Source organism: Ranitomeya imitator, chromosome 4 (assembly GCF_032444005.1).
Source record: "Ranitomeya imitator isolate aRanImi1 chromosome 4, aRanImi1.pri, whole genome shotgun sequence".
Lineage (NCBI taxonomy): Eukaryota > Metazoa > Chordata > Amphibia > Anura > Dendrobatidae > Ranitomeya > Ranitomeya imitator.
In genome coordinates, this window is record NC_091285.1 from 513,269,793 (window position 1) to 513,296,729 (window position 26,937).

The 26,937-nt window shown below is 43.8% G+C and overlaps 1 protein-coding gene across 1 annotated transcript in view; it reads right to left on the reverse strand.

Moving 5' to 3' along the window:
• Positions 1 to 26,571, reverse strand: part of HDGFL3 (HDGF like 3) — a 146,893-nt gene extending 120,322 nt beyond the window's left edge. Inside the window, exon 1 of the mRNA XM_069766094.1 lies at positions 26,230 to 26,571. Coding sequence (XP_069622195.1) covers positions 26,230 to 26,313 — 84 coding nt within the window. The 5' untranslated portion in view covers positions 26,314 to 26,571. The remainder of the gene's footprint in view (positions 1 to 26,229) is intronic.
• Positions 26,572 to 26,937: the final 366 nt, after the last annotated feature.

Consider the following 26,937-nt stretch of genomic DNA (forward strand, 5'->3'; position numbering starts at 1 on the left):
TACCTGCTCCTCGCTCCGATGCGGCTCCATCTCTAGTGTCCTCTGGCAGTGATGCTCAGGTCAGAGGGCGCGGTGACGTAGTCAGTGCGCGCCCTCTGCTGAGCGTCAGTGCTGGAGACGGAGCCGCATGAGGAGCAGGTAAATATTGAAAGCGCCGGCGTCCTGAGCGAAGAGAGGTGAGTATGTGATTTTTTATTTTTTTTTAATTGCAGCAGCAGCATTCTATATGGCACAGCTTGATAAGGAGCATCTATGGGGCCATAATCAACGGTGCAGAGCATTCTATATGGCACAGTTTTATAAGGAGCATTTATGGGGCCATAATGAATGGTGCAGAGCATTCTATATGGGGCACAGCTTTATAAGGAGCATCTATGGGGCCATAATCAACGGTGCAGAGCATTCTATATGGCACAGCTTTATAAGGAGCATTTATGGGGCCATAATGAATGGTGCAGAGCATTCTATATGGGGCACAGCTTTATAAGGAGCATCTATGGGGCCATAATCAACGGTGCAGAGCATTCTATATGGGGCACAGCTTTATATGGGGCCATAATGAACGGTGCAGAGCATTATATGTGGGGCACAGCTTTATAAGGAGCATCTATGGGGCCATAATCAACGGTGCAGAGCATTCTATATGGCACAGCTTTATAAGGAGCATTTATGGGGCCATAATGAATGGTGCAGAGCATTCTATATGGGGCACAGCTTTATAAGGAGCATCTATGGGGCCATAATCAACGGTGCAGAGCATTCTATATGGGGCACAGCTTTATATGGGGCCATAATGAACGGTGCAGAGCATTATATGTGGGGCACAGCTTTATATGGAGCATCTATGGGGCCATAATGAACGGTGCAGAGCATTATATGTGGGGCACAGCATTATATGGAGCATCTATGGGGCAATAATGAACGGTATGGAGCATCTATTTTTATTTTTGAAATTCACCGGTAGCTGCTGCATTTCCTACCCTAGGCTTATACTCGAGTCAATAAGTTTTCCCAGTTTTTTTGTGGCAAAATTAGGGGGGGTGGCTTATACTCAGGTCGGCTTATACTCGAGTATATACGGGGTATATATATATATATATATATATATATATATATATATATATATATATATATATTCGCTCAAATATTCGTGGAAACCTATATACGGTCAATATATGTGTGTGTGTATATATATATATATATATATATATACATATTGACCGTATATAGGTTTTCACGAATACTTGAGCCCATGGATCCATTCTATGTCCATTTTGCAAGCCGGCGAGAAAATCTCGCCGTACGGATTACATACGGAGGTTTACATGCGCAAAATACACAGCCACACCCTGCCTATGGATGACATACGGATAACTGTTTTGGGATTTCTGTGTATTACGCCTGTAAAATACGGACCGTAGTTCCCTACGCTGAGTGTGACGCCGGCCTAAGACTGACTAATCATAAGCAAGCAGCAACACATTGGAAAAATAAGAACGCCTCAGCCACAGCTTAGAGTTTATCAGTGTATGTAATGATATAGCTCTGATCTCCTGGTATAACCTTCTGTATATACTAGTCAGTGTGTGTGTGTGGGGGGGGGGGGGGGGGGCAGTGCAGCTGAGTTTAGCGGCTTCATATTACAAATCATTCTATTATATCTGCTCATAGCACTGTCAGCTTTGCTGTGGTGCCTCTCCCACCACACTGTCTGTCTGGAGATGTATCAGTAATTGGACTTAGAAAATAGAGTGGAAAAAAGAAGCACAAAATAAGGAGTTTAAACAATTTAGAAAATGCACTCACTTGGTAGGATTGTGATAGTCACAACTCCTATAGAAAGCATCTGAAGGATGCCACAGGACCACCAATTAGATATTATGCAACTGAATGAGGAATGTGGTGGTTAAGAATCTGGCTGCCAAAGGTCCGACGTACGATCATAGACAAAGAAGCAGTTTATTTCTTCAACGCGTTTCAAGACTTTCAAACTTCTTCACCGGACAAAACCACAATAAACACAAATATTGTGGTTTTGTCCTGATGAAGAGGTTTGACAATATATTGAAACGTGTTGACAAAATAAACCGCAGAAATACCTTCTCTTTGTCTATGATCCTACTTTAGACCTTTGGCAGTACTGATTCTTAACCGCTATATTTTCTCATTCAAATGCTCAAATTGCACTTATGTCTGTTGTGCTCAGAGTGTAATTGCTCTGCAGTAAGATCAGAACAGGCTGTCATTATATCTCAGTTTTTGAAACAGGCAGGGTGCTCTTGAGAGATATAATGTCAACACTGATCTCACTGTGGAGCCATTACAAGTTGAGAACAACAGACATAGATGTGATTTCTGACACTTTGAGCTCTCAGCTTCAGACAGGCAGTGTGGGGGTAGGGCACAGTATTATGAGAGGAGGACTGATAGGACGATTTTTAATGTGACACAGCTAAACTCAGCTGTACTGCTGTTCTGTTGTGAATTCTGTGGCTGAATTCACTCCTGTGGTCACAAGTGGTACTGCAGCTTCTGAGCTTCCTCCCTCAGGTGTTCTGGTGAGCTCGTTATCTGCTTCATTACTTAACTCCGCCTGATGCTGCTATCCTTGCTCCTTGTCAATGTTTCAGTGTTGGATCTGAGCTTCTCCTGATTGTTCCTGTGACCTGCTGCTCTGTATAGCTAAGTGCTTTTTGCTTTTTTGTTGCTTTTTTTCTGTCCAGCTTGTCTTTTGTTTTGCTGGAAGCTCTGAGACGCAAAGGGTGTACCGCCGTGCCGTTAGTTCGGCACGGTGGGTTTTTTTTGCCCCCTTTGCGTGGTTTTGCTTTAGGGTTTTTTGTAGACTGCAAAGTTCGCTTTACTGTCCTCGCTCTGTCCTAGAATATCGGGCCCCACTTTGCTGAATCTATTTCATCCCTACGTTTTGTCTTTTCATCTTACTCACAGTCATTTGCCTTTTCCTTTGGGGAATTTCTCTGGGGCAAGTCAGGCCTATTTTTCTATCTTCAGGCTAGCTAGTTTCTTAGGCTGTGCCGAGTTGCCTAGGTAGTTGTTAGGCGCAATCCACAGCCGCTTTTAGTTGTGTTTAGGATAGGATCAGGTGTGCAGTCTACAGAGTTTCCACGTCTCAGAGCTCGTTCTTGTATTTTTGGGTATTTGTTAGATCACTGTGTGCGCTCTGATCGCTAAGCACACTGTGTTTCTGGATTGCCTTCATAACACCTGTCATTAGCAAACATAACAGTACAAGGAGCCAAACTAATGATTCTCAATAGAGGGAAAGAAAAAGTTCTGACATCAATTTTTTTTTTTTTTTTTCTGCTCTGTGTTCACTTTTTTTTTTTCCCCTAGACATTTGGGTGATTCTGGACACAGGTGTGGACATGGATATTCAGGGTCTGTGCTCTTCAATGGATAATCTCGTTATAAATGTACAAAAAATTCAAGATACTATTGATCAGAAATCTATGTTAGAACCAAGAATTCCTATTCCTGATTTGTTTTTTGGAGATAGAACTAAGTTTCTAAGTTTCAAAAATAATTGTAAGCTATTTCTGGCCTTGAAACCTCATTCTTCTGGTAATCCTATTCAACAGGTTTTGATTATTATTTCTTTTTTGCGCGGCGACCCTCAAGACTGGGCATTTTCTCTTGCGCCAGGAGACCCTGCATTGAGTAGTGTCGATGCGTTTTTCCTGGCGCTCGGATTGCTGTACGATGAGCCTAATTCAGTGGATCAGGCTGAGAAAAATTTGCTGGCTTTGTGCCAGGGTCAGGATGATATAGAAGTATATTGTCAGAAATTTAGGAAATGGTCAGTACTCACTCAGTGGAATGAATCTGCGCTGGCAGCTTTGTTCAGAAAGGGTCTCTCTGAGGCTCTTAAGGATGTCATGGTGGGATTTCCTATGCCTGCTGGTTTGAATGAGTCTTTGTCTTTGGCCATTCAGATCGGTCGACGCTTGCGCGAGCGTAAATCTGTGCACCATTTGGCGGTACTGCCTGAGGTTAAACCTGAGCCTATGCAGTGCGATAGGACTATGACTAGAGTTGAACGGCAGGAATACAGACGTCTGAATGGTCTGTGTTTCTACTGTGGTGATTCCACTCATGCTATTTCTGATTGTTCTAAGCGCACTAAGCGGTCCGCTAGGTCTGCCGTCATTGGTACTGTACAGTCCAAATTCCTTCTGTCCATTACCTTGATATGCTCTTTGTCGTCGTTTTCTGTCATGGCGTTTGTGGATTCGGGCGCTGCCCTGAATCTGATGGATTTGGATTATGCTAAACGTTGTGGGTTTTTCTTGGAGCCTTTGCGGTGTCCTATTCCATTGAGAGGAATTGATGCTACACCTTTGGCCAAGAATAAACCTCAATACTGGGCCCAGCTGACCATGTGCATGGCTCCTGCACATCAGGAAGTTATTCGCTTTCTGGTGTTGCATAATCTGCATGATGTGGTCGTGTTGGGGTTGCCATGGCTACAAACCCATAATCCAGTATTGGATTGGAATTCCATGTCGGTATCCAGCTGGGGTTGTCAGGGGGTACATGGTGATGTTCCATTTTTGTCGATTTCGTCATCCACCCCTTCTGAGGTCCCAGAGTTCTTGTCTGATTATCAGGATGTATTTGAAGAGCCCAAGTCCGATGCTCTACCTCCGCATAGGGATTGTGATTGTGCTATCAATTTGATTCCTGGTAGTAAATTCCCTAAAGGTCGATTATTTAATTTATCCGTGCCCGAACACGCCGCTATGCGCAGTTATGTGAAGGAATCCCTGGAGAAGGGACATATTCGCCCATCGTCATCACCACTGGGAGCAGGGTTCTTCTTTGTTGCCAAGAAGGATGGTTCGCTGAGACCGTGTATTGATTACCGCCTTCTTAATAAGATCACTGTTAAATTTCAGTATCCCTTGCCATTGTTATCTGACTTGTTTGCTCGGATTAAGGGGGCTAGTTGGTTCACTAAGATAGATCTTCGTGGTGCGTATAATCTGGTGAGAATCAGGCAAGGAGATGAATGGAAAACTGCATTCAATACGCCCGAGGGTCATTTTGAGTATCTAGTGATGCCGTTCGGACTTGCCAATGCTCCATCTGTGTTTCAGTCTTTTATGCATGACATCTTCCGTGAGTAGCTGGATAAATTCCTGATTGTTTACTTGGATGACATTTTGATCTTCTCAGATGATTGGGAGTCTCATGTGAAGCAGGTCAGAATGGTTTTTCAGGTCCTGCGTGCTAACTCTTTGTTTGTGAAGGGATCAAAGTGTCTCTTCGGTGTGCAGAAAGTTTCATTTTTGGGGTTCATCTTTACCCCTTCTACTATCGAGATGGATCCAGTTAAGGTCCAAGCCATCCAGGATTGGATTCAGCCGACATCTCTGAAAAGTCTGCAAAAGTTCCTGGGCTTTGCTAATTTTTATCATCGCTTCATCTGTAATTTTTCTAGCATTGCCAACCCATTGACCGATTTGACCAAGAAGGGTGCTGATTTGGTTAATTGGTCTTCTGCTGCTGTGGAAGCTTTTCAGGAGTTGAAGCGTCGTTTTTGTTCTGCCCTTGTGTTGTGTCAGCCAGATGTTTCTCTTCCGTTCCAGGTCGAGGTTGATGCTTCTGAGATTGGAGCAGGGGCGGTTTTGTCACAGAGAGGTTCTGATTGCTCAGTGATGAAACCATGTGCTTTCTTTTCCAGGAAGTTTTCGCCCGCTGAGCGTAATTATGATGTGGGCAATCGAGAGTTGCTGGCCATGAAGTGGGCATTCGAGGAGTGGCGTCATTGGCTTGAAGGAGCTAAGCATCGCGTGGTGGTATTGACTGATCATAAGAACTTGACTTATCTCGAGTCTGCCAAGCGCTTGAATCCTAGACAGGCCCGTTGGTCGTTATTTTTTGCCCGCTTCGACTTTGTGATTTCGTACCTTCCGGGCTCTAAAAATGTGAAGGCGGATGCTCTGTCTAGGAGTTTTGTGCCCGACTCTCCGGGTTTATCTGAGCCAGCGGGTATCCTCAAGGAAGGAGTCATTGTGTCTGCCATCTCCCCTGATTTGCGGCGGGTGCTGCAAAAATTTCAGGCGAATAAACCTGATCGTTGTCCAGCAGAGAAACTGTTCGTCCCTGATAGGTGGACTAATAAACTTATCTCTGAACTTCATTGTTCGGTGTTGGCTGGTCATCCTGGAATCTTTGGTACCAGAGAGTTAGTGGCTAGATCCTTCTGGTGGCCATCTCTGTCACGGGATGTACGTACTTTTGTGCAGTCCTGTGGGATTTGTGCTAGGGCTAAGCCCTGCTGTTCTCGTGCCAGTGGGTTGCTTTTGCCCTTGCCGGTCCCAAAGAGGCCTTGGACACATATTTCGATGGATTTCATTTCTGACCTTCCCGTTTCTCAAAAGATGTCAGTCATTTGGGTGGTCTGTGATCGCTTTTCTAAAATGGTCCATCTGGTGCCCTTGGCTAAAGTGCCTTCCTCCTCTGATTTGGTACCTTTGTTCTTTCAGCATGTGGTTCGGTTGCATGGCATTCCTGAGAATATTGTTTCTGACAGAGGTTCCCAGTTTGTTTCAAGGTTCTGGCGAGCCTTTTGTGGTAGGATGGGCATTGACCTATCCTTTTCCTCGGCTTTCCATCCTCAGACTAATGGCCAGACCGAACGAACCAATCAGACCTTGGAAACATATCTGAGATGTTTTGTTTCTGCAGACCAGGATGATTGGGTGTCCTTTTTGCCGTTGGCTGAGTTCGCCCTTAATAATCGGGCCAGCTCGGCTACCTTGGTTTCTCCATTTTTTTGCAATTCTGGGTTCCATCCTCGTTTCTCTTCAGGACAGGTTGAGTCTTCGGACTGTCCTGGTGTGGATTCTGTGGTGGATAGGTTGCAGCAGATCTGGACTCAGGTAGTGGACAATTTGATCTTGTCCCAGGAGAAAGCTCAACTTTTCGCTAATCGCAGACGCCGTGTGGGTCCCCGACTTCGTGTTGGGGATCTGGTTTGGTTATCTTCTCGTCATATTCCTATGAAGGTTTCCTCTCCTAAATTTAAACCTCGTTTTATTGGTCCGTATAGGATTTCTGAGGTTCTCAATCCTGTGTCTTTTCGTTTGACCCTCCCAGACTCCTTTTCCATACATAATGTATTCCATAGGTCGTTGTTGCGGAGATACGTGGCACCTATGGTTCCATCTGTTGAGCCTCCTGCCCCGGTTTTGGTGGAAGGGGAATTGGAGTATATTGTGGAGAAGATTATGGATTCTCGTGTTTCTAGACGGAAACTCCAGTATCTGGTTAAATGGAAGGGTTATGCTCAGGAAGATAATTCCTGGGTTTTTGCCTCTGATGTTCATGCTTCCGATCTTGTTCGTGCCTTTCATGCGGCTCATCCTGGTCGGCCTGGGGGCTCTGGTGAGGGTTCGGTGACCCCTCCTCAAGGGGGGGGTACTGTTGTGAATTCTGTGGCTGAATTCACTCCTGTGGTCACAAGTGGTACTGCAGCTTCTGAGCTTCCTCCCTCAGGTGTTCTGGTGAGCTCGTTATCTGCTTCATTACTTAACTCCGCCTGATGCTGCTATCCTTGCTCCTTGTCAATGTTTCAGTGTTGGATCTGAGCTTCTCCTGATTGTTCCTGTGACCTGCTGCTCTGTATAGCTAAGTGCTTTTTGCTTTTTTGTTGCTTTTTTTCTGTCCAGCTTGTCTTTTGTTTTGCTGGAAGCTCTGAGACGCAAAGGGTGTACCGCCGTGCCGTTAGTTCGGCACGGTGGGTTTTTTTTGCCCCCTTTGCGTGGTTTTGCTTTAGGGTTTTTTGTAGACTGCAAAGTTCGCTTTACTGTCCTCGCTCTGTCCTAAAATATCGGGCCCCACTTTGCTGAATCTATTTCATCCCTACGTTTTGTCTTTTCATCTTACTCACAGTCATTATATGTGGGGGGCTGCCTTTTCCTTTGGGGAATTTCTCTGGGGCAAGTCAGGCCTATTTTTCTATCTTCAGGCTAGCTAGTTTCTTAGGCTGTGCCGAGTTGCCTAGGTAGTTGTTAGGCGCAATCCACAGCCGCTTTTAGTTGTGTTTAGGATAGGATCAGGTGTGCAGTCTACAGAGTTTCCACGTCTCAGAGCTCGTTCTTGTATTTTTGGGTATTTGTCAGATCACTGTGTGCGCTCTGATCGCTAAGCACACTGTGTTTCTGGATTGCCTTCATAACACCTGTCATTAGCAAACATAACACTGTTCCCCACACACATTATACTTCTCACACACTGAGAATTCTTCTCTAAGCTACAGTGGAGACATGTTCCTCTTTCCTTTGAGAGTAGCTACATGCTTATGACTGGTCAATGTCATACATGAGGACAAATTACACGCTTCCAGTGAAAATTATCTGATAACACCCACTTGGACTTACACCCCCTCACAACAGGGCCAATTTCCATTTTTATTTTTTCCTCTCCTTTCCAAAGCTATAACTCTTATTTTTTGTCCACATGTAAGAATGAGGGTTTATTTTTTGCAGGATGAGTTGTACTTTTGAATGACACTATTCATTTTAGCACATAGTGTACTGGAAAATGGGAAAAATTCTAAGTGGGAATAAATTGTGATAAAACACGCAATTCTTTCATTGTTTTTTGGGAATGGTTTTTATGGTGTACATTTTGTGGTAAAAGTGACCTTGCAATATGATTCTGCTCATCAGCACAATTATGGTGATACCAAACATGTCCAGTTTTATTATTTTAAAGGTGAAAAAAAATTCTGAAGTTTTGAAAAAGAAAATTTGGGGGGTTGTGTCACAATCCGCAACACTTTTGTTTTATGGTTGATGGAGCTGTTGTTTTTTGTGGGATGAAAAAACGCTTTCACTTATTTTATTTTGGGATAGATGTGGCATTTTGATTGCTCGTTACAGCATTTTTTTTTGGAATTATAAAAACCAAAAAACATAATTTTGCCATTCTTTATTCTTCCCGTTTACCGATTGGGTTAATTATTTTATATTTTAATAGGACTTTTCTGAACGCGGCGATACCACATGTGTATTTTATATATCTTTATTTTTAAATGGGGCAAAAGGGGAGTGATTTGAACGTATATGTTTTTTCATATTTTTAAAAACATTTTTTTTTTTACTTTTTATTGTTCTTGCTAGCTGAAGCTGCAATCGTGTGATTGTTTGTGCTATATACAGCAATGCCTCAGCATCACGACCTATAGCAGAAATCAAGGTCTCCTTTGAAGCCCGGCCACAAGCAGGGTTTCAAAGGAGCTCCGTAATGACAAGCATGGGGGGGATCTTCAACAGACCCCCGGCTGTCATAGCAACCCACTGGCGATTCACGATCACACACGCGCCGATAGAGGCGTGGAGTGACGCGACCCCATGCCGGAGCGTTAAATGTTGTTGTCCAAGTTTGACATAGATTTTATAATCCTGAGTATATTGTTCACATCAAAAACGATGATTGATTTGCCAAATTAAAATCCTGAATGTGAATAAAAATTCAGACTGTGAGAATAAACCCTATGTAAATGCTAGAAGAGCCACTGCTTCTCAAAACTGATGGGTGTATAAGCTAGGAGACAATTCATTCATTTTTATACCATGACTAATTAACAAGTCATAAAAACACATTCTTATATACAATATCACAGATGATAAATATAATTACATAATAATAAGAATCCTATTCTTTCCAGATCCCCGAGTTTCTAAAATTACAATATCACCTTATGAACATCAAACATCTATGTCTCATATGGGCTCCTATTACCATAACTGTATCAGTAACATCTGTGGATAGTAAAGTGAAAACATACGAGAGCCTTTTCTTGCCAATAATAACATGAAAAAATCCAGACATGCCATTTCTACTAAATATGTCTGGAGAAAAATCAAAATCCTGTTTCCACCATTATGACACAGTTCTGCAGAGGGAGAGTAAACATGGAGATCATTTTTCTGTCTTACAACCGTAGAGGAGGCAGTGCTGGTGAATGAAGAAAGCACAGCAGCCAGAAGCCATGGAGGTGTGGCGATCCTAGTAACTGCATGTGTGGAGACGCGCCTGCAGAATCTCTATTGTCACACACAGTGAAGTGCTTCTTCACTCAGGATGGAAAATAAATATCTGGAGCTGTATTGAACCCCCTCTGTGCTGGACCCCAGCTCAGAGCTGAGAGCCCTTCCTTTGCTGGTTTTCGACAACCTTGGGAAAGATCCAAGAAATGGGGGTTGTACTACAGTGTGTAATGAGCTTTACCACTATTTCATAGTCAGAGCTATGAATGATTATGCAGCATTCCTATTCGTATTTACAGCTACAATTCGATAATCTACAATACAAGATTGGACTGGATGGTATCAATATGCTGGAGGTGAATGACAAAATATGCAAATATATGCAATTTATACAAATTAGCTCCGCACCAGAAGAAAGGAAGCCATCTCATATTAGCAAAATCAGAAACTAAAAGAAAAGAGTGCCATCGAGTCAGGGTTTTTGGCAATTATGAGGCGTAGAGCAGGGTACTTGTTGGCTGGATGAAATGCCTTACAGGGACTCTGTCAGCACAGAATGACTGTTCAAACCAAGTACAGGCGCTCGGTGCATCATGTCGGGGCCAATCATTTATACGCACCTCCCACCTGCTTGTTTTACATCTATCTCCATCCTTCTTTGGCTCTATTAAGCTAGAACTCTCAATCAAAGAAGAGGGCGCAGAGAGAGATGGAAAACAAGCAGGTGGGAATGTTAACCCCTTCATGACCCCAGCTTTTTTGGGTTTTGCATTTTCGTTATTCTCCTTCCCAGAGCCATAACTTTTTTTATTTTTCCGTCATTATGGCCATGTGAGGGCTTATTTTTTGCGGGACAAGTTGTACTTTTGAACGACATCATTGGTTTTAGCATGTCATGCACTAGAAAACGGGAAAAAAATTCAAAGTGCGGTGAAATTGCAAAAAAAGTGCAATCCGACACTGTTTTTTTTGCTTGGATTTTTTGCTAGCTTTACCAACTGCTAAATCTGACCTGACATTATGATTTTCCAGGTCATTACGAGTTCATAGACTTCAGACATGTCTAGGTTATTACTGTAACTTTTTTAACTTTGCTAAAAAAAAAAAAATTCGAAATTTTGCAATACCAGTAGCGTCTCCACTTTTCGTGATCTGGGGTCGGTTGAGGGCTTATTTTTTGCGTGCCGAGCTGACATTTTTAATGATACCATTTTGGTGCAGATACGTTCTTTTGATAGCCCGTTACTGCATTTTAATGCAATGTCGCGGCGACTGAAAAAAAGTAATTCTGGCGTTTTTAATTTTTTTCTCACTATGCTATTTAGTAATTAGGTTAATCCTTTTTTTAACTGATAGATTGGGCGATTCTGAACACAGCGATACCAAATATGTGTAGGTTTGATTTTTTTTTATTGTTTTATTTTGAATGGGGCGAAAGGGGGGTGATTTAAACTTTTATATTTTTTTCATATTTTTTAAAACCTTTTTTTTTTACTTTTGCCATGCTTCAATAGCCTCCATGGGAGGCTAGAAGCTGGCACAACTCGATCGGCTCTGGTACATAGGAGCGATACATTGATCGCTCCTATGTAGTAAATTTACTGCTTTGCTATGAGCGCCGACCACATGGTGGCGCTCACAGCAATCCGGCATCAACAACCATAGAGGTCTTCAATAGACCTCTGGTTGTCATGCCGATACATTGCTGACCCCCAATCACATGACAGGGGTCAGCGATGTGCTCATTTCCGGCCCAATGGCAGCATATACAGTAGAGGATGTCTGAAGTCTATTAAAAACATTGGAGAAAAATCCCTGCGTGATCAGTTTTGTCAGAGAGATACGCCAAGTAGGAATTGTCCAAACTGTGCAGCAAGGGCTTGCCTGCTGAATCCTCCATTCATCTCAACAACAGGGTGACTGCGGCCACCGCCATTAGGGGCTTATCTACAGCATTCTGTAATGCTGTAGATAAGTCCCCGATGTAACCTGAAAGATAAGAAAAACAAGTTAGATTATACTCTCAAAGGGGCGGTCCAGGTCCGATAGCCGGCGCAGGTCCGAGTCTGGCACCTAAAAAAATACATACCATGAGATACGGCCCTCCCAAAACCCTGTCTGATGACAAATGCACACTTAGCAGGATGCAGCAGGCCTCCACTGATAGTTGAGTTATATCAATGTGCATTTTTTCTGCTAGGCAGCCAACCCCTGCAATGTTTGGTTGGGGTGGTTGTTTTTATCAAGTAGTTTGCACCTGTGCCGCTCCTAGCCTTTATCAGTGGAGGCCTGCTGCATCCTGCTAAGTGTGCATTTGTCATCAGACAGGGTTTTGGGAGGGCCGTATCTATTTTTTCTGAGTTTTTTCTATGTTAGCTGTTTTTGATATTAGTGGTAGGACCCGCAATATTATGGGGACCCTTGACGTTGGGTTGTGAGCTTACTTTATTTTGGCCAAAATATAAAACCAATACCTCATATAGTGTATGTATTTATCATATGCATGCATTTTTTTGCACTATATCATATCCTTTTCTGCAGGATGTGGCCAGGCCTCTTTATGTTGGCTAGGTTTTTCTGGGGCGTCTTTCACTGTGCGCTGCATTTTATAGTGCTGGGCAGCCCGCCTGTTAATACAAGGGGCGTCATCAATAGGTTGCATACAGACACTGTGCACCGCACCTATCAGTGTGACTGGCATCCTATGTGAGTTATATCAATGTGCATTTTTTCTGCAAGGCAGCCAACCCCTGCAATGTTTGGTTGGGGTGGTTGTTTTTATCAAGTAGTTTGCACCTGTGCCGCTCCTAGCCTTTATCAGTGGAGGCCTGCTGCATCCTGCTAAGTGTGCATTTGTCATCAGACAGGGTTTTGGGAGGGCCGTATCTCATGGCATGTATTTTTACTGAGTTTTTTCTATGTTAGCTGCCAAGTCTGGCACCTCCCATCTTCATATGATTTCGTCATCCTCCTTGCTTCGTGTTGCGGCTCCTGCGCAGGCGTACTGATTTGCCCTGTTGAGGGAAGCGTAAAGTACTGCAGTGCGCAGGCGCCGGGAAAGCTCAGAGAGGCCCATTGCCCGCGCACTGCAGTACTTTACTCTGCCCTCAACAGGGCAAATCAGTACGCCTGCGCAGGAGCCGCAACAGAAGCAAGGAGAATGACAACATTGTATGAAGATGGGAGGTGCCGGACTCGGACCTGCAATGGCCATCGGACCCGGACCACCAATGGGTGAGTATAATCTAACTTGTTTTTCTTATCTTTCAGGTTACATCAGGGACTTATCTACAACATTACAAAATGCTGTAGATAAGCCCCTAATGGCGTTGGCCGCAGCTTATATGCGAAAAATGAGGTGACAGATTCCCTTTAACCCTTTCATGACCCAGCCTATTTTCACCTTAATGACCTGGCCATTTTTTGCAATTCTGACCAGTGTCCCTTTATGAGGTAATAACTCAAGAACACTTCAACGGATCCTGGCGATTCTGAGAGTGTTTTTTCGTGATATATTGAGCTCCAAGTTAGTGGTAAATTTAGGTCGATAATTTTTGGCATTTATTTGTGGAAAAAAAATGGAAATTTGGCTAAAATTTTTAAAATTTTGCAATTTTCAAATTTTGAATTGTTATTCTGTTAAACCTGAGAGTTATGTGACACAAAATAGTTAAAGGGAACCTGTCACCTGAATTTGGCGGGACTGGTTTTGGGTCATATGGGCGGAGTTTTCGGGTGTTTGATTCACCCTTTCCTTACCCGCTGGCTGCATGCTGGCCGCAATATTGGATTGAAGTTCATTCTCTGTCCTCCATAGTACACGCCTGCACAAGGCAAGATTGCTTTGCGCAGGCGTGTACTATGGAGGACAGAGAATGAACTTCAATCCAATATTGCAGCCAGCATGCAGCCAGCGGGTAAGGAAAGGGTGATTCAAACACCCGAAAACTCCGCCCATATGACCCAAAACCAGTCCCGCCAAATTCAGGTGACAGAGTCCCTTTAATAAATAACATTTCCCACATGTCTACTTTACATCAGCATAATTTTGGAAACAAAATTTTTTTTTGCTAGGAAGTTATAAGGGTTAAAATTTGACCAGCGATTTCTCATTTTTACAACAAAATTTACAAAACCATTTTTTTAGGGACCACCTCACATTTGAAGTCAGTTTGAGGGGTCTATATGGCTGAAAATATCCAAAAGTGACACCATTCTAAAAACTGCACCCCTCATGGTGCTCAAAACCACATTCAAGAAGTTTATTAATCCTTAAGGTGTTTCACAGCAGCAGAAGCGACATGGAAGAAAAAAATAAATATTTAACTTTTTAGTCACAAAAATGAACTTTTAGCAACAATTTTTTTTATTTTCCCAAGGGTAAAAGAAGAAACTGAACCACGAAAACTGTTGTACAATTTGTCCTGAGTATGCCGATACCCCATATGTTGGGGGAATCACTGTTTGGGCACACGACAGGGCTCGGAAGGGAAGGAGCGCCATTTCACTTTTTGAATGAAAAATTGGCTCCAATCGTTAGCGGACACCATGTCGCGTTTGGAGAGCCCCTGTGTGCCTAAAGATTGGAACGCTCCCACAAGTGACCCCATTTTGGAAACTAGACCCCCCCAAGGAACTTATCTAGATGTGTGGTGAGCACTTTGAACCCCCAAGTGCTTCACAGAATTTTACAACGCAGAGCCGTGAAAATAAAAAATCATTTTTTTCCCACAAAAATAATTTTTTTAGCCCCCATTTTTTTATTTTTCCAAGGGTAACAGGAGAAATTAGACCTCCAGCATTGTTGTACAATTTTTCCTGAGTACGCTTATGCCCCATATGTTTGGGTAAACCACTGTTTGGGCGCACTTCTGGGCTCGGAAGGAAGGGAGCACCATTTGACCATTTGTCGTGATTGGAGACCCCCTGAGGAGGTGGTGATGGCGAACTCAGTCGAGGGGTTCAAGAGAGGCCTGGATGTCTTCCTGGAGCAGAACAATATTGTATCATACAATTATTAGGTTCTGTAGAAGGACGTAGATCTGGGGATTTATTATGACGGAATATAGGCTGAACTGGATGGACAAATGTCTTTTTTCGGCCTTACTAACTATGTTACTATGTTATGTTACTGATGTGCCTAAACAGTGGAAACCCCTCAATTATAGCTCCAACACTAACCCCAACACACCCCTAACCCTAATCCCAACTCTAACCATAACCGTAATCACAACCCTAACCCCCAATACACCCCTAACCACAACCCTAACCCCAACACACCCCTAACCCTAATCCCAACACACAACCAACCCTAACCATAACCCTAATCACAAGCCTAACCCTAACCTCAACACACCCCTAACCCTAATCTTAACCCTATTTCCAACCCTAACCCTAATTCCCACCCTAACTAGTTCCAGCCCTAACCCTAAGGCTATGTGTCCACGCTGCGGATTCGTGTGCGGATTTTTCCGCACCGTTTTTTGAACAATCCGCAGGTAAAACGCACTGCGTTTTACTTGGGGATTTCCAATGGATTTCCAGTGTTTTTTGTGCGGATTTCAGCAGCGGATTCCGATTGAGGAACAGGTGTAAAACGCTGTGGATTCCACACAAAGAATTGACATGCTGCGGAAAATATAGTGCAGCGTTTCCGCACAGTATTTTCCGCACCATGGGCACATGTGGATCCGCAGCCAAATCCGCACCGTGTGCACATAGCCTATTTCTAACCCTAACCCTAATTGCAGCCTTAACCCTAATTCTAACCCTAATTGCAACCCTAACCCTAGCCCTAACTCTAACCCTAACCCTAGTTCTAACCTTAACGCTAGAGGAAAAATAAAAATAAATATATTTTATTTATTTCATTATTTTCCCTACCTATGGTGGATGATAAGGGGAGCTTTATTTACTTTTTTTTTATTTTGATCACTGTGATATAACCTATCACAGTGATCAAAATGTACCTGGAATGAATCTGCCAGCCGGTATTTTGGAAGATGGCGGCGCCCATCGCTGAAGACAGACGGACACCGGGACTTGGTAAGTATGGGGGGTGGGATCGGACAGCGGGGGGGGGGGGGGGGTGGAGGGGAGGCCTGGGGCAGGCGGAGGGGAGAGGAGGGCAGCGGAGCACAGAATGGAGAGGAGGAAAGACTGACAGTGACGGCAGATCGCCGCTGTCAGTCGATAGATGTGGCAGATCATGGTCCAGCCATGGCCGATGATATTACAGCATCGGCCATGCCTGGATTGTAATATTTCACCAAGTTTCACAGGTGAAATATTACAAATTGCTCTGATTGGCTGTTGAAAGTGAAACAGCCAATCAGAGCGATCGTAGCCACGTGGGGGCAAAGCCACCCCCCCTGGGCTGAAGTACCACTCCCCCTGTCCCTGCAGGTCGGGTGAAATTGGAGTTAACCCTTTCACCCGATCTGCAGGGACGTGATCCCTCCATGACGCCACATAGGTGTCACAGGTCGGATTGGCACCGACTTTCATAACGCCTACGTAGTGTCACAGGTCGGGAAGGGGTTAAGTATTTCGTGCAAAAATTTCTGCATCTTTTGGTAGGAAAAATACTGCATAAGGCCGGTTTCACACGTCAGTGGCTCCGGTACGTGAGGTGACAGTTTCCTCACGTACTGGAGACACTGACTCACGTAGACACATTAAAATCAATGTGTCTCTGCACATGTCAGCATGTTTTCACGGACCGTGTGTCCGTTTTGAAAACACGGAGACATGTCAGTGTTTGTGGGAGCGCACGTATTACACGGACCCATTAAAGTCAATGGGTCCGTGTAAAATACGTACTGTACAGGGATGTTGTCCGTGTGCAGTCCATGTGCCGTGCAGGAGACAGCGCTACTGTAAGCGCTGTCCCCCCAGCGTGGTGCTGAAGCCGCTATTCATTTCTTCTCTCCAGCATCGTTCGCTGGAGAGAAGATATGAAAACTCTTTTTTTGTGTGTGTGTGTGTTTAAAAAAAAAAAGATTCCTGTCCCCAACCCCCTCCCACCCCCTGTTCGCCCCCCCCCCCTCCCGCTGTTAATAAAATACTTACCCGGCTCCCTCGCTGGCGCTGCTTCCTGTCCTCGCCGCAGCTTCTCCTGTATGAGCGTTCACGTGGTGCCGCCCATTACAGGGATGAATATGCGTCTCCACCCCTATGGGAGGTGGAGCCACATATTCATCACTGTAATAGGCGGCACCACGTGAACGCTCATACAGGAGAAGCTGCGGCGAGAAAAGGAAGCAGCGCCAGCGAGGGAGCCGGGTAAGTATTTTATTAGCAGCAGGGGGGGAAGAAGGGGGCGCACAGGGGGTGGGAGGGGGTTGGGGACAGGAATCTTTTTTTTAAACACAAAAAAAAAAAGAGTTTTCATATCTTCTCTCCAGCGAAATGCAGGGGACAGCGATTAACTCTAGCGCTGTCTCCTGCACGGTGCGTGTGGTCCTCAGTCGGCACACGGGCGGCACTCGGATGCCGCACATGTGCCACACTGATGTGCCACATAAACGCACGGACACGGATAATTCCGGTACCGATTTTGGTGCACATTTTTCACCACTCATTAGCATGAGTGATATCTGCTGCAAAAAGACTGAAAGAACATGCTGGAAATTCAAATCTGCACCAAATCTGCTGGCACCAGGAAACCCTTGGGGTATGTGCACACGTTGCAGATTTCCTACGGATCCGCAGCGTTTTTTCCGTGCAGAAACGCTGAAGATCCACAAGTGATTTACAGTACAATGTGAATCAAAGGAAAAATAAAAATGCTGTGCTAATGGTGCGGAAAATTCCGCACGGAAAATACAGCAGATTAAAAAATGGACCATGTCAATTCTTTTTGCGGATCTGCAGCGTTCTACACCCATTCCATAATAAAAATCTGCAAGGGTAAAAAACACATGAAATCCGCAAAAAAAAAAACGCACAAAAACGCGCAGATTCTGACCTGCGTTTTCTGCCAAGAAATGCAGAATCTGCACAGAAAATTCCACAGTCAAATCCGCAACGTGTGCACATACCCTTGAGGTTTTGTGACAAATCTGCGCAGAAGAAAAACTTGACAAATCTGCAACATGTGCACAGGCTCTAAGGCTATGTGCACACGTTGCATATTATTTGCGGTTTTTTAGCGTTTTTGCGCTATAAAAACCGCAAATAATCTGCATACATTAAGCATCCTATCATTTTTAATGAAATCCGCAACTTCTGTGCACATGATGTGCGTTTTTCCGCATGAAAAACGCATTGCGGAAAAATAATGAACCTGTTCATTAATTTTGCGGGTTTTTTTGCGGTTTTCCCACTGTCTAATGCATTGGGAAATGTCCGGAAAAAAACGCGCCAAAACCGCGCCAAAACCGCATGCAGATTTCATGCGGAAATCTGGCAGAAATGTCCGGATTTTCCCAGGAATTTTCTGCATGAATTCCTGAACGTGTGCACATAGCCTAATAGTGCAAAGAAAGATCTCTTATGGCCTGTGCACACATTGCGTTTTTGACACATTTTTTTCTGCTCAGTTTTATCACAAAACTTAGAAATGCAGAATCTGCACAGAAAATTCCAAAGTCATATCTGCAACATGTGCACATAGCCAAAGAGTTTCCTAGCACCAGCAAGATGAATGAGGTTCCTAAAGTCTCATGCACAGTTGCTTATTTTCTTCCTGTTGATTTGGTGCAGATTTACATTTGCAGCATATCAATTCTTTCAGCGTTTTTGCTGCAGATTTCTCTCATGCTAATAAGTGGGGAAATATCAACAACACATGCAAGAAATGCAAAAAAAAAACGTATTTTACGCAGCGTTTTTCCTGCTGACACATCATTTGCAGCAGAATTTTCAGCTACAGATCCTGAATGTGTGCAAAGACCCATAGGCTTCCAGCAAAGAAGGCAAATCTCCTACAGTGCCACTGGCACTATTACTTGCACACGTATTTATAAAGGTGACAATACAATTTATACTGGAATTATCTATTGTTAGAAAGCAGCAGAAATCAGGACTCATTTACAGCTTGGTTCTGTTCACATTAATGTTACGGCTTCTTCATAATGGACCCATAACAACTCTACCAAATAAATGCCACCAATTTGTTATATGGGACATAAAAAAAATGCCACAAAGTGGTCATTAACCTTTGCCAGCACTTTCTAAGATGCCCTGCTGACACTATTGTTTATGGGGCTCAACCTAATGGCGCTGATAATGGAGGCGCGGGGGTTGTTGGGGTCTGCCTTGGACCCTACAAACTGTGCATATCACCTATACACCATATATATCACCTGTATATTTGTTTATGGGGCTCAACCTAATGGCGCTGATAATGGAGGCGCGGGGGTTGTTGGGGTCTGCCTTGGAATTGTCTGAATACTGTATGCAGTGTACATCACCTGCATAATGTGTATGTCTCCTGTATACTATATATCACCTACAAACTGTGCATATCACCTATACACCATATATATCACCTGTATATTATATACATCACCTGCATACTGTGTACATCACCTGTATACTATATATCACCTACAAACTGTGTATATCACCTATACACCATATACATCACCTGTATATTATATACATCACCTGCATACTGTGTACATCACCTGTATACTATATATCACCTACAAACTGTGTATATCACCTATACACCATATACATCACCTGTATATTATATACATCACCTGCATACTGTGTACATCACCTGCATACTGTGTACATCACCTGTATACTATATATCACCTACAAACTGTGTATATCACCTATACACCATATACATCACCTGTATATTATATACATCACCTGCATACTGTGTACATCACCTGTATACTATATATCACCTACAAACTGTGTATATCACCTATACACCATATACATCACCTGTATATTATATACATCACCTGCATACTGTGTACATCACCTGTATACTGTGTACATCACCTGTATACTATATATCACCTACAAACTGTGTATATCATCTATACACCATATACATCACCTGTATTTTATATACATCACCTGCATACTGTGTACATCACCTGCATACTATATATCACCTACAAACTGTGTATATCACCTATACACCATATACATCACCTGTATATTATATACATCACCTGCATACTGTGTACATCACCTGTATACTATATATCACCTACAAACTGTGTATATCACCTATACACCATATACATCACCTGTATATTATATACATCACCTGCATACTGTGTACATCACCTGCATACTGTGTACATCACCTGTATACTATATATCACCTACAAACTGTGTATATCACCTATACACCATATACATCACCTGTATATTATATACATCACCTGCATACTGTGTACATCACCTGTATACTATATATCACCTACAAACTGTGTATATCACCTATACACCATATACATCACCTGTATATTATATACATCACCTGCATACTGTGTACATCACCTGTATACTGTGTACATCACCTGTATACTATATATCACCTACAAACTGTGTATATCATCTATACACCATATACATCACCTGTATTTTATATACATCACCTGCATACTGTGTACATCACCTGCATACTATATATCACCTACAAACTGTGTATATCACCTATACACCATATATATCACCTGTATATTATATACATCGCCTGCATACTGTGTACATCACCTGTATACTATATATCACCTACAAACTGTGTATATCACCTATACACCATATATATCACCTGTATATTATATACATCACCTGCATACTGTGTACATCACCTGTATACTATATATCACCTACAAACTGTGTATATCACCTATACACCACCTGTATATTATATACATCCCCTGCATACTGTGTACATCACCTGTATACTATATATCACCTACAAACTGTGTATATCACATATACACCATATATATATCACCTGTATATTATATACATCACCTGCATACTGTGCACATCACCTGTATACTATATATCACCTACAAACTGTGTATATCACCTATACACCACCTGTATATTATATACATCACCTGCATACTGTGTATGTCTCCTGTATACTGTGTACATCACCTGTATACTATATATCACCTGTATACTATATGTATCACCTACAAACTGTGTATATCATCTATACACCATATACATCACCTGTATATTATATACATCACCTGCATACTGTGTATGTCTCCTGTATACTGTGCACATCACCTGCATAATATATATCACCTACAAACTGTGTATATCACCTATACACCATATACATCACCTGTATATTATATACATCACCTGTATACTGTGTATGTCTCCTGTATACTGTGTACATCACCTGTATACTATATATCATCTACAAACTGTGTATATCACATATACACCATATATATCACCTGTATATTATATACAGGTCCTTGAGACCTCTATGGTTACTGATGATGGCCTGCTGTGAGCGCCCCCCTGTGGTCGGCGCTCAAAGCACACCTGCATTTCAGCTACATAGCAGCGATCTGATGATCGCTACTATGTAGCAGAGCCGATCAGGCTATGCCAGCTTCTAGCCTCCCATGGAGGCTATTGAAGCATGGCAAAAGTTTTTAAAAAAAGTTTTTAAAAATATGAAAAAAAGAAAAAATATATAAAAGTTTAAATCACCCCCCTTCCGCCCCATCCAAAATAAAACAATTAAAAAAAAAAATCAAACCTACACATATTTGGTATCGCCGCGTTCAGAATCGCCCGATCTATCAATAAAAAAAAGCATTAACCTAATCGCTAAACGGCGTAGCAAGAAAACATTAGAAACGCCAGAATTACGTTTTTTTTGTCGTCGTGACATTGCATTAAAATGCAATAACGGGCGATCAAAAGAACGTATCTGCACAAAAGTGGTAGCATTAAAAACGTCTGCTCGACATGCAAAAAAAAAGCCCTCACCTGACCCCAGATCACGAAAAATGGAGACGCTACGGGTATCGGAAAATGGCGCTTTTTTTTTTTTTTTTTTTTTTTTTTATAGCAAAGTTTTGAATTTTTTTTCACCACTGACATACAAAATAGTCTAGACATGTTAGATATCTATGAACTCGTAATAACCTGGAGAATCATAATGTCAGGTCAGTTTTAGCATTTAGTGAAGCTAGCAAAAAAGCCAATCAAAAAACAAGTGTGAGATTGCACTTTGTTTGCAATTTCACCGCACTTGGAATTTTTTTCTCGTTTTCTAGTACAAGACATGGTAAAACCAATGGTGTCGTTCAACTGTACAACTCGTCCCGCAAAAAATAAGCCCTCAGATGACCATATTGACGGAAAAATAAAAAAGTTATGGCTCTGGGAAGGAGGGGAGCGAAAAACGAAAACACAAAAATGAAAAAGGGCCGTGGCGGGAAGGGGTTAAACATGCCTCAATCACACCTATCCTCAAAAAGCCCTCTCTTGATCCATCCTGTGTATCGAGCTATCACCCTATATCACTTCTCCCCTATGCCTCAAAACTACTGGAACAACACGTCCATCTTGAACTGTCCTCTCATCTATCTTCCTGCTCCCTCTTCAACCGCTTACAATCTGGCTTCCGGTCACACCACTCCACTGAAACTACCCTAACTAAGGTCACCAATGACCTATTAACCGCCAAGAGCAAGCGCCACTACTCTGTCCTCCTCGTCCTGTCCTCTGCCTTTGACACAGTGCACCATTCCCTGTTGCTGCGGACCCTCTCATCCCTTGGCATCACAGACTTGGCCCTATCCTGGATCTCGTCATACCTAACTGACCGGACATTCAGCGTCTCCCATTCACACACCACCTCCTCACCTCGCCCCCTATCTGTCGGAGTCCAGCAAGGCTCAGTTCTAGGGCCCCACCTCTTCTCCATTTACACTTTTGGCCTGGGACATCTCATAGAATCTCACGGTTTTCAGTATCATCTCTATGCTGATGACACACAGATCTATATCTCTGGACCAGATATCACCACCCTACTAACCAGAATCCGTCAATGTCACCCTTCTTCTCCACTAGATTTCTAAAACTTAACATGGACAAAACAGAGTTCATCGTCTTTCCCCCATCTCACGCGACCCCCCAACAAACCTATCCATTACAGTAAACGGCTGCCCACTCTCCCCAGTCCCACAAGCTCGCTGTCTCGGGGTAATCCTTGACACTGATCTCTCCTTCAAACCGCATATCCAAGCCCTTTCCACTTTCTGCCGCTTTCAACTCAAAAATATTTCACGGATCCGTACATTCCTAAACCAAGAATCTGCAAAAACCCTAGTCCATGCCCTCATCATCTCCCGCCTCAACTACTGTAACCTCCTGCTCTGTGGCCTCTCCTCTAACACTCTCGCACCCCTCCAATCTATTCTAAACTCAGCTGCCCGACTAATCCACCTGTCCCCCCACTATTCCCCGGCCTCTCCCCTCTGTCAATCCCTTCACTGGCTCCCCATTACCCAGAGACTCCAGTACAAAAGCCTAACCATGACGTACAAAGCCATCCACAACCTGTCTCCTCCATACATCTGTGACCTCGTCTCTCAGTACTTTCCTGCACGCAACCTCCGATCCTCAAGATCTCCTTCTCTACTCCCCTATTATCTCCTCTTCCCACAATCGCATACAAGATTTCTCTCGCGCATCACCCCTACTCTGGAACGCTCTACCACAACATATCAGACTCTCACCTACCATCGAAACCTTCAAAAAGAACCTGAAGACCCACCTCTTCCGACAAGCCTACAACCTGCAGCAACCACCGATCGACCAAACCGCTGCACGACCAGCTCTATCCTCACCTACTGTATCCTCACCCATCCCTTGTAAATTGTGAGCCCTCGCGGGCAGGGTCCTCTCTCCTCCTGTACCAGTTGTGACTTGTATTGTTCAAGATTATTGTACTTGTTTTTATTATGTATACCCATCCTTACATGTAAAGCGCCATGGAATAAATGGCGCTATAACAATAATAATAATATGTACCAGAGCGTGCTCGGGGAAAACCCAAGCAACGACTACACTTGCTCATCACGACTGACATGTCTCCGAAGTTTCAAGCAATTAATTTTGTAATTATTTTCTGAAAATGAGAAATGGTCAAAATAACAAAAAAATGCATTGCTTGCAGACCTCAAACAATGCAAAAAAAGTTTATAATCATTTAGAAACAATACTAATGTTTTAACTCAGGAAGAGTTCAGAAATCAATATGTTGTGGAATAAGCATGATTTTTAATCACAGCTTTCATGCGTCTTGGCATGCTTTCCAGCAGTCTTTCACACTGCCCCTGGCACAAAAAAGTAAGCAGTTCTTCTTTATTTGATGGCTTGTGACTATCCATCATCCTCTTGATTACATTCCAGAGGTTTTCAATGGGGTTCAGGTCTGGAAATTGGGTTGGCCATGACAGGGATTTGATGTGGTGGTCCTTCATCCACACCTGGATTGACCTAGCTGTGCATGGCGCATTGTCCTGCTGGAAAAACCAGCCCTCAGAGTTGGGGGGAACAGTGCCTGAGCAGAAGGAATCAACTGGGTTTCCTGGAAAACCTTGTATGCGGCTTGATTCATACGTCCTTCGCAAAGAACAACCTTTCTAATTCCAGCCTTGTTGAACTTTGTTTTCTTTGCATTATTTGAGGTCTGCAAGCAATGCTTTTCTTTGTTATTTTGAGCATTTCTCATTTTCAGAAAATACAAAATTCATTGCTTGGAACTTCGGAGATGTTGTCAGTAGTTTATAGAATAAAAGAACAATTTACATTTTACTCAAAAATATACATATAAAGAGAAAAATCAGACAAACTGAAAAATTTGCAGTGGTCTCTTAATTTTTGCCAAAGCTGTATATATCTATATGTATATAGATATATCTATAGATATATATATATATATATATATATATATACACATACATATTTCACCCATATACTATGCACATTACCTGTATACCCTTTGTATCACCTCTAAACTGTGTATATCACCTATATACCATATACATCACCTGTATATTATATACATCCCCTGCATACTGTGACCGTCGCCTGTATACTATATGTATCACCTACAAACTGTGTATATCACCTATACACCATATATATCACCTGTATATTATATACATCCCCTGCATACTGTGACCGTTGCCTGTATACTATATGTATCACCTACAAACTGTGTATATCACCTATATACCATATATATCACCTGTATATTATATACATCTCCTGCATACTGTGACCGTCGCCTGTATACTATATGTATCACCTACAAACTGTGTATATCACCTATACACCATATATATCACCTGTATATTATATACATCCCCTGCATACTGTGACCGTCGCCTGTATACTATATATCACCTACAAACTGTGTATATCACCTATATACCATATACATCACCTGTATATTATATACATCCCCTGCATACTGTGACCGTCGCCTGTATATTATATACATCACCTGCATATTCTGTATATCACCTATATACCATATACATCACCTGTATATTATATACATCCCCTGCATACTGTGACCGTCGCCTGTATATACATAGTAACATAGTTAGCAAGGCCGAAAAAAGACATTTGTCCATCCAGTTCAGCCTATATTCCATCAGAATAAATCCCCTGATCTACTTCCAACAGCATCTAACATGCGTCAGCTGGAAACACGTCACAAGTCCTGCACATTGGCAACCCTGTCATGTGATCCGCGGGGCTGCCGATGGGTTGTCATGACAGCTATATGTATACTATATGTATCACCTGTACATTGTGTATGTCACCTACATATATCACTGGTACCCTGTGTGTGTATATTATGCACACTGCCTGTATAGCGCCCACATCACCCGTACAGTGAGAGGAGCTGGTAGTGTGTGGTGGCAGCTGGGCATGGGCCGGGCAGGACGAGGGGCGCACAGGCCTCACACCCCGCATCCTCACCTGGCCCTCAGCTGCTGCCCGGGGCCTCTATGCGCCACACACGGGTATATCCGTGTACACTGCGTACATGCGCACTCTGTATACACCGTGTATGTGCGCACAGGGGATATACCGTATGTCGGTGCACCGTATACAGGCTGTACCAGATGTGCGCAGTGTGCCCGGATCAGGCTTTCCCGCCCTTTTGTGGATGTACGGACCTTATTCGGGGAGGGCTCTGCCCTCTGCCACCCCTCCCGCGGGCACTCACCCGGGCCGGCCAGTGCGGGTATCCCTTCATTTTGGCAAACACCAGTTCTCCAGCCTTGTAGTCCCGGGGCCTGGGCCGAGCCATCCTGTCCGCCTCACAGCGACACACACAACCCTTCCGCCCCCTCCGTCCTGCGGCAGTCGCTGAGAATGGGGGAGTGTGCGAAGTGAAGCACGGGGGGCAAGCGAGGCCCACAGCCACCTCCCCTCACCGAGCCCCTCACACAGGAGCAGGAGGCCCGTCCTCCCGGTGCGAGCGGCTGCTAGTCACAGGCTGCCAGCTGGGAGGCGATGGCGCTGATGGCGAGCGGCCAGAGCCCTGATACAGACAACGGTTCGGGGCGGCAGTCTCTGCTCGGGGAGGCAGTCTCTGCTCGGGGAGGCAGTCTCTGCTCGGGGAGGCAGTCTCTGCTCGGGGAGGCAGTCTCTGCTCGGGGAGGCAGTCTCGGGGCCGCTGTTTCTGCTCGGGGCGGCAGTGTCTCTGCTCGGGGCGGCAGTCTCTGACCGGGGTGGCTGTCTCGGGGCCGCTGTTTCTGCTTGGGGCGGCTGTCTTTGCTCGGGGCGGCAGTGTCTCTGCTCGGGGCGGCAGTCTCTGCTCGAGGCGGCAGTCTCTGCTCGGGGCGGCTGTCTCTGCTCGGGGCGGCAGTCTCTGCTCGGAGAGGCAGTCTCTGCTCGAGGCGGCAGTCTCTGCTCAGGGCGACTGTCTGCT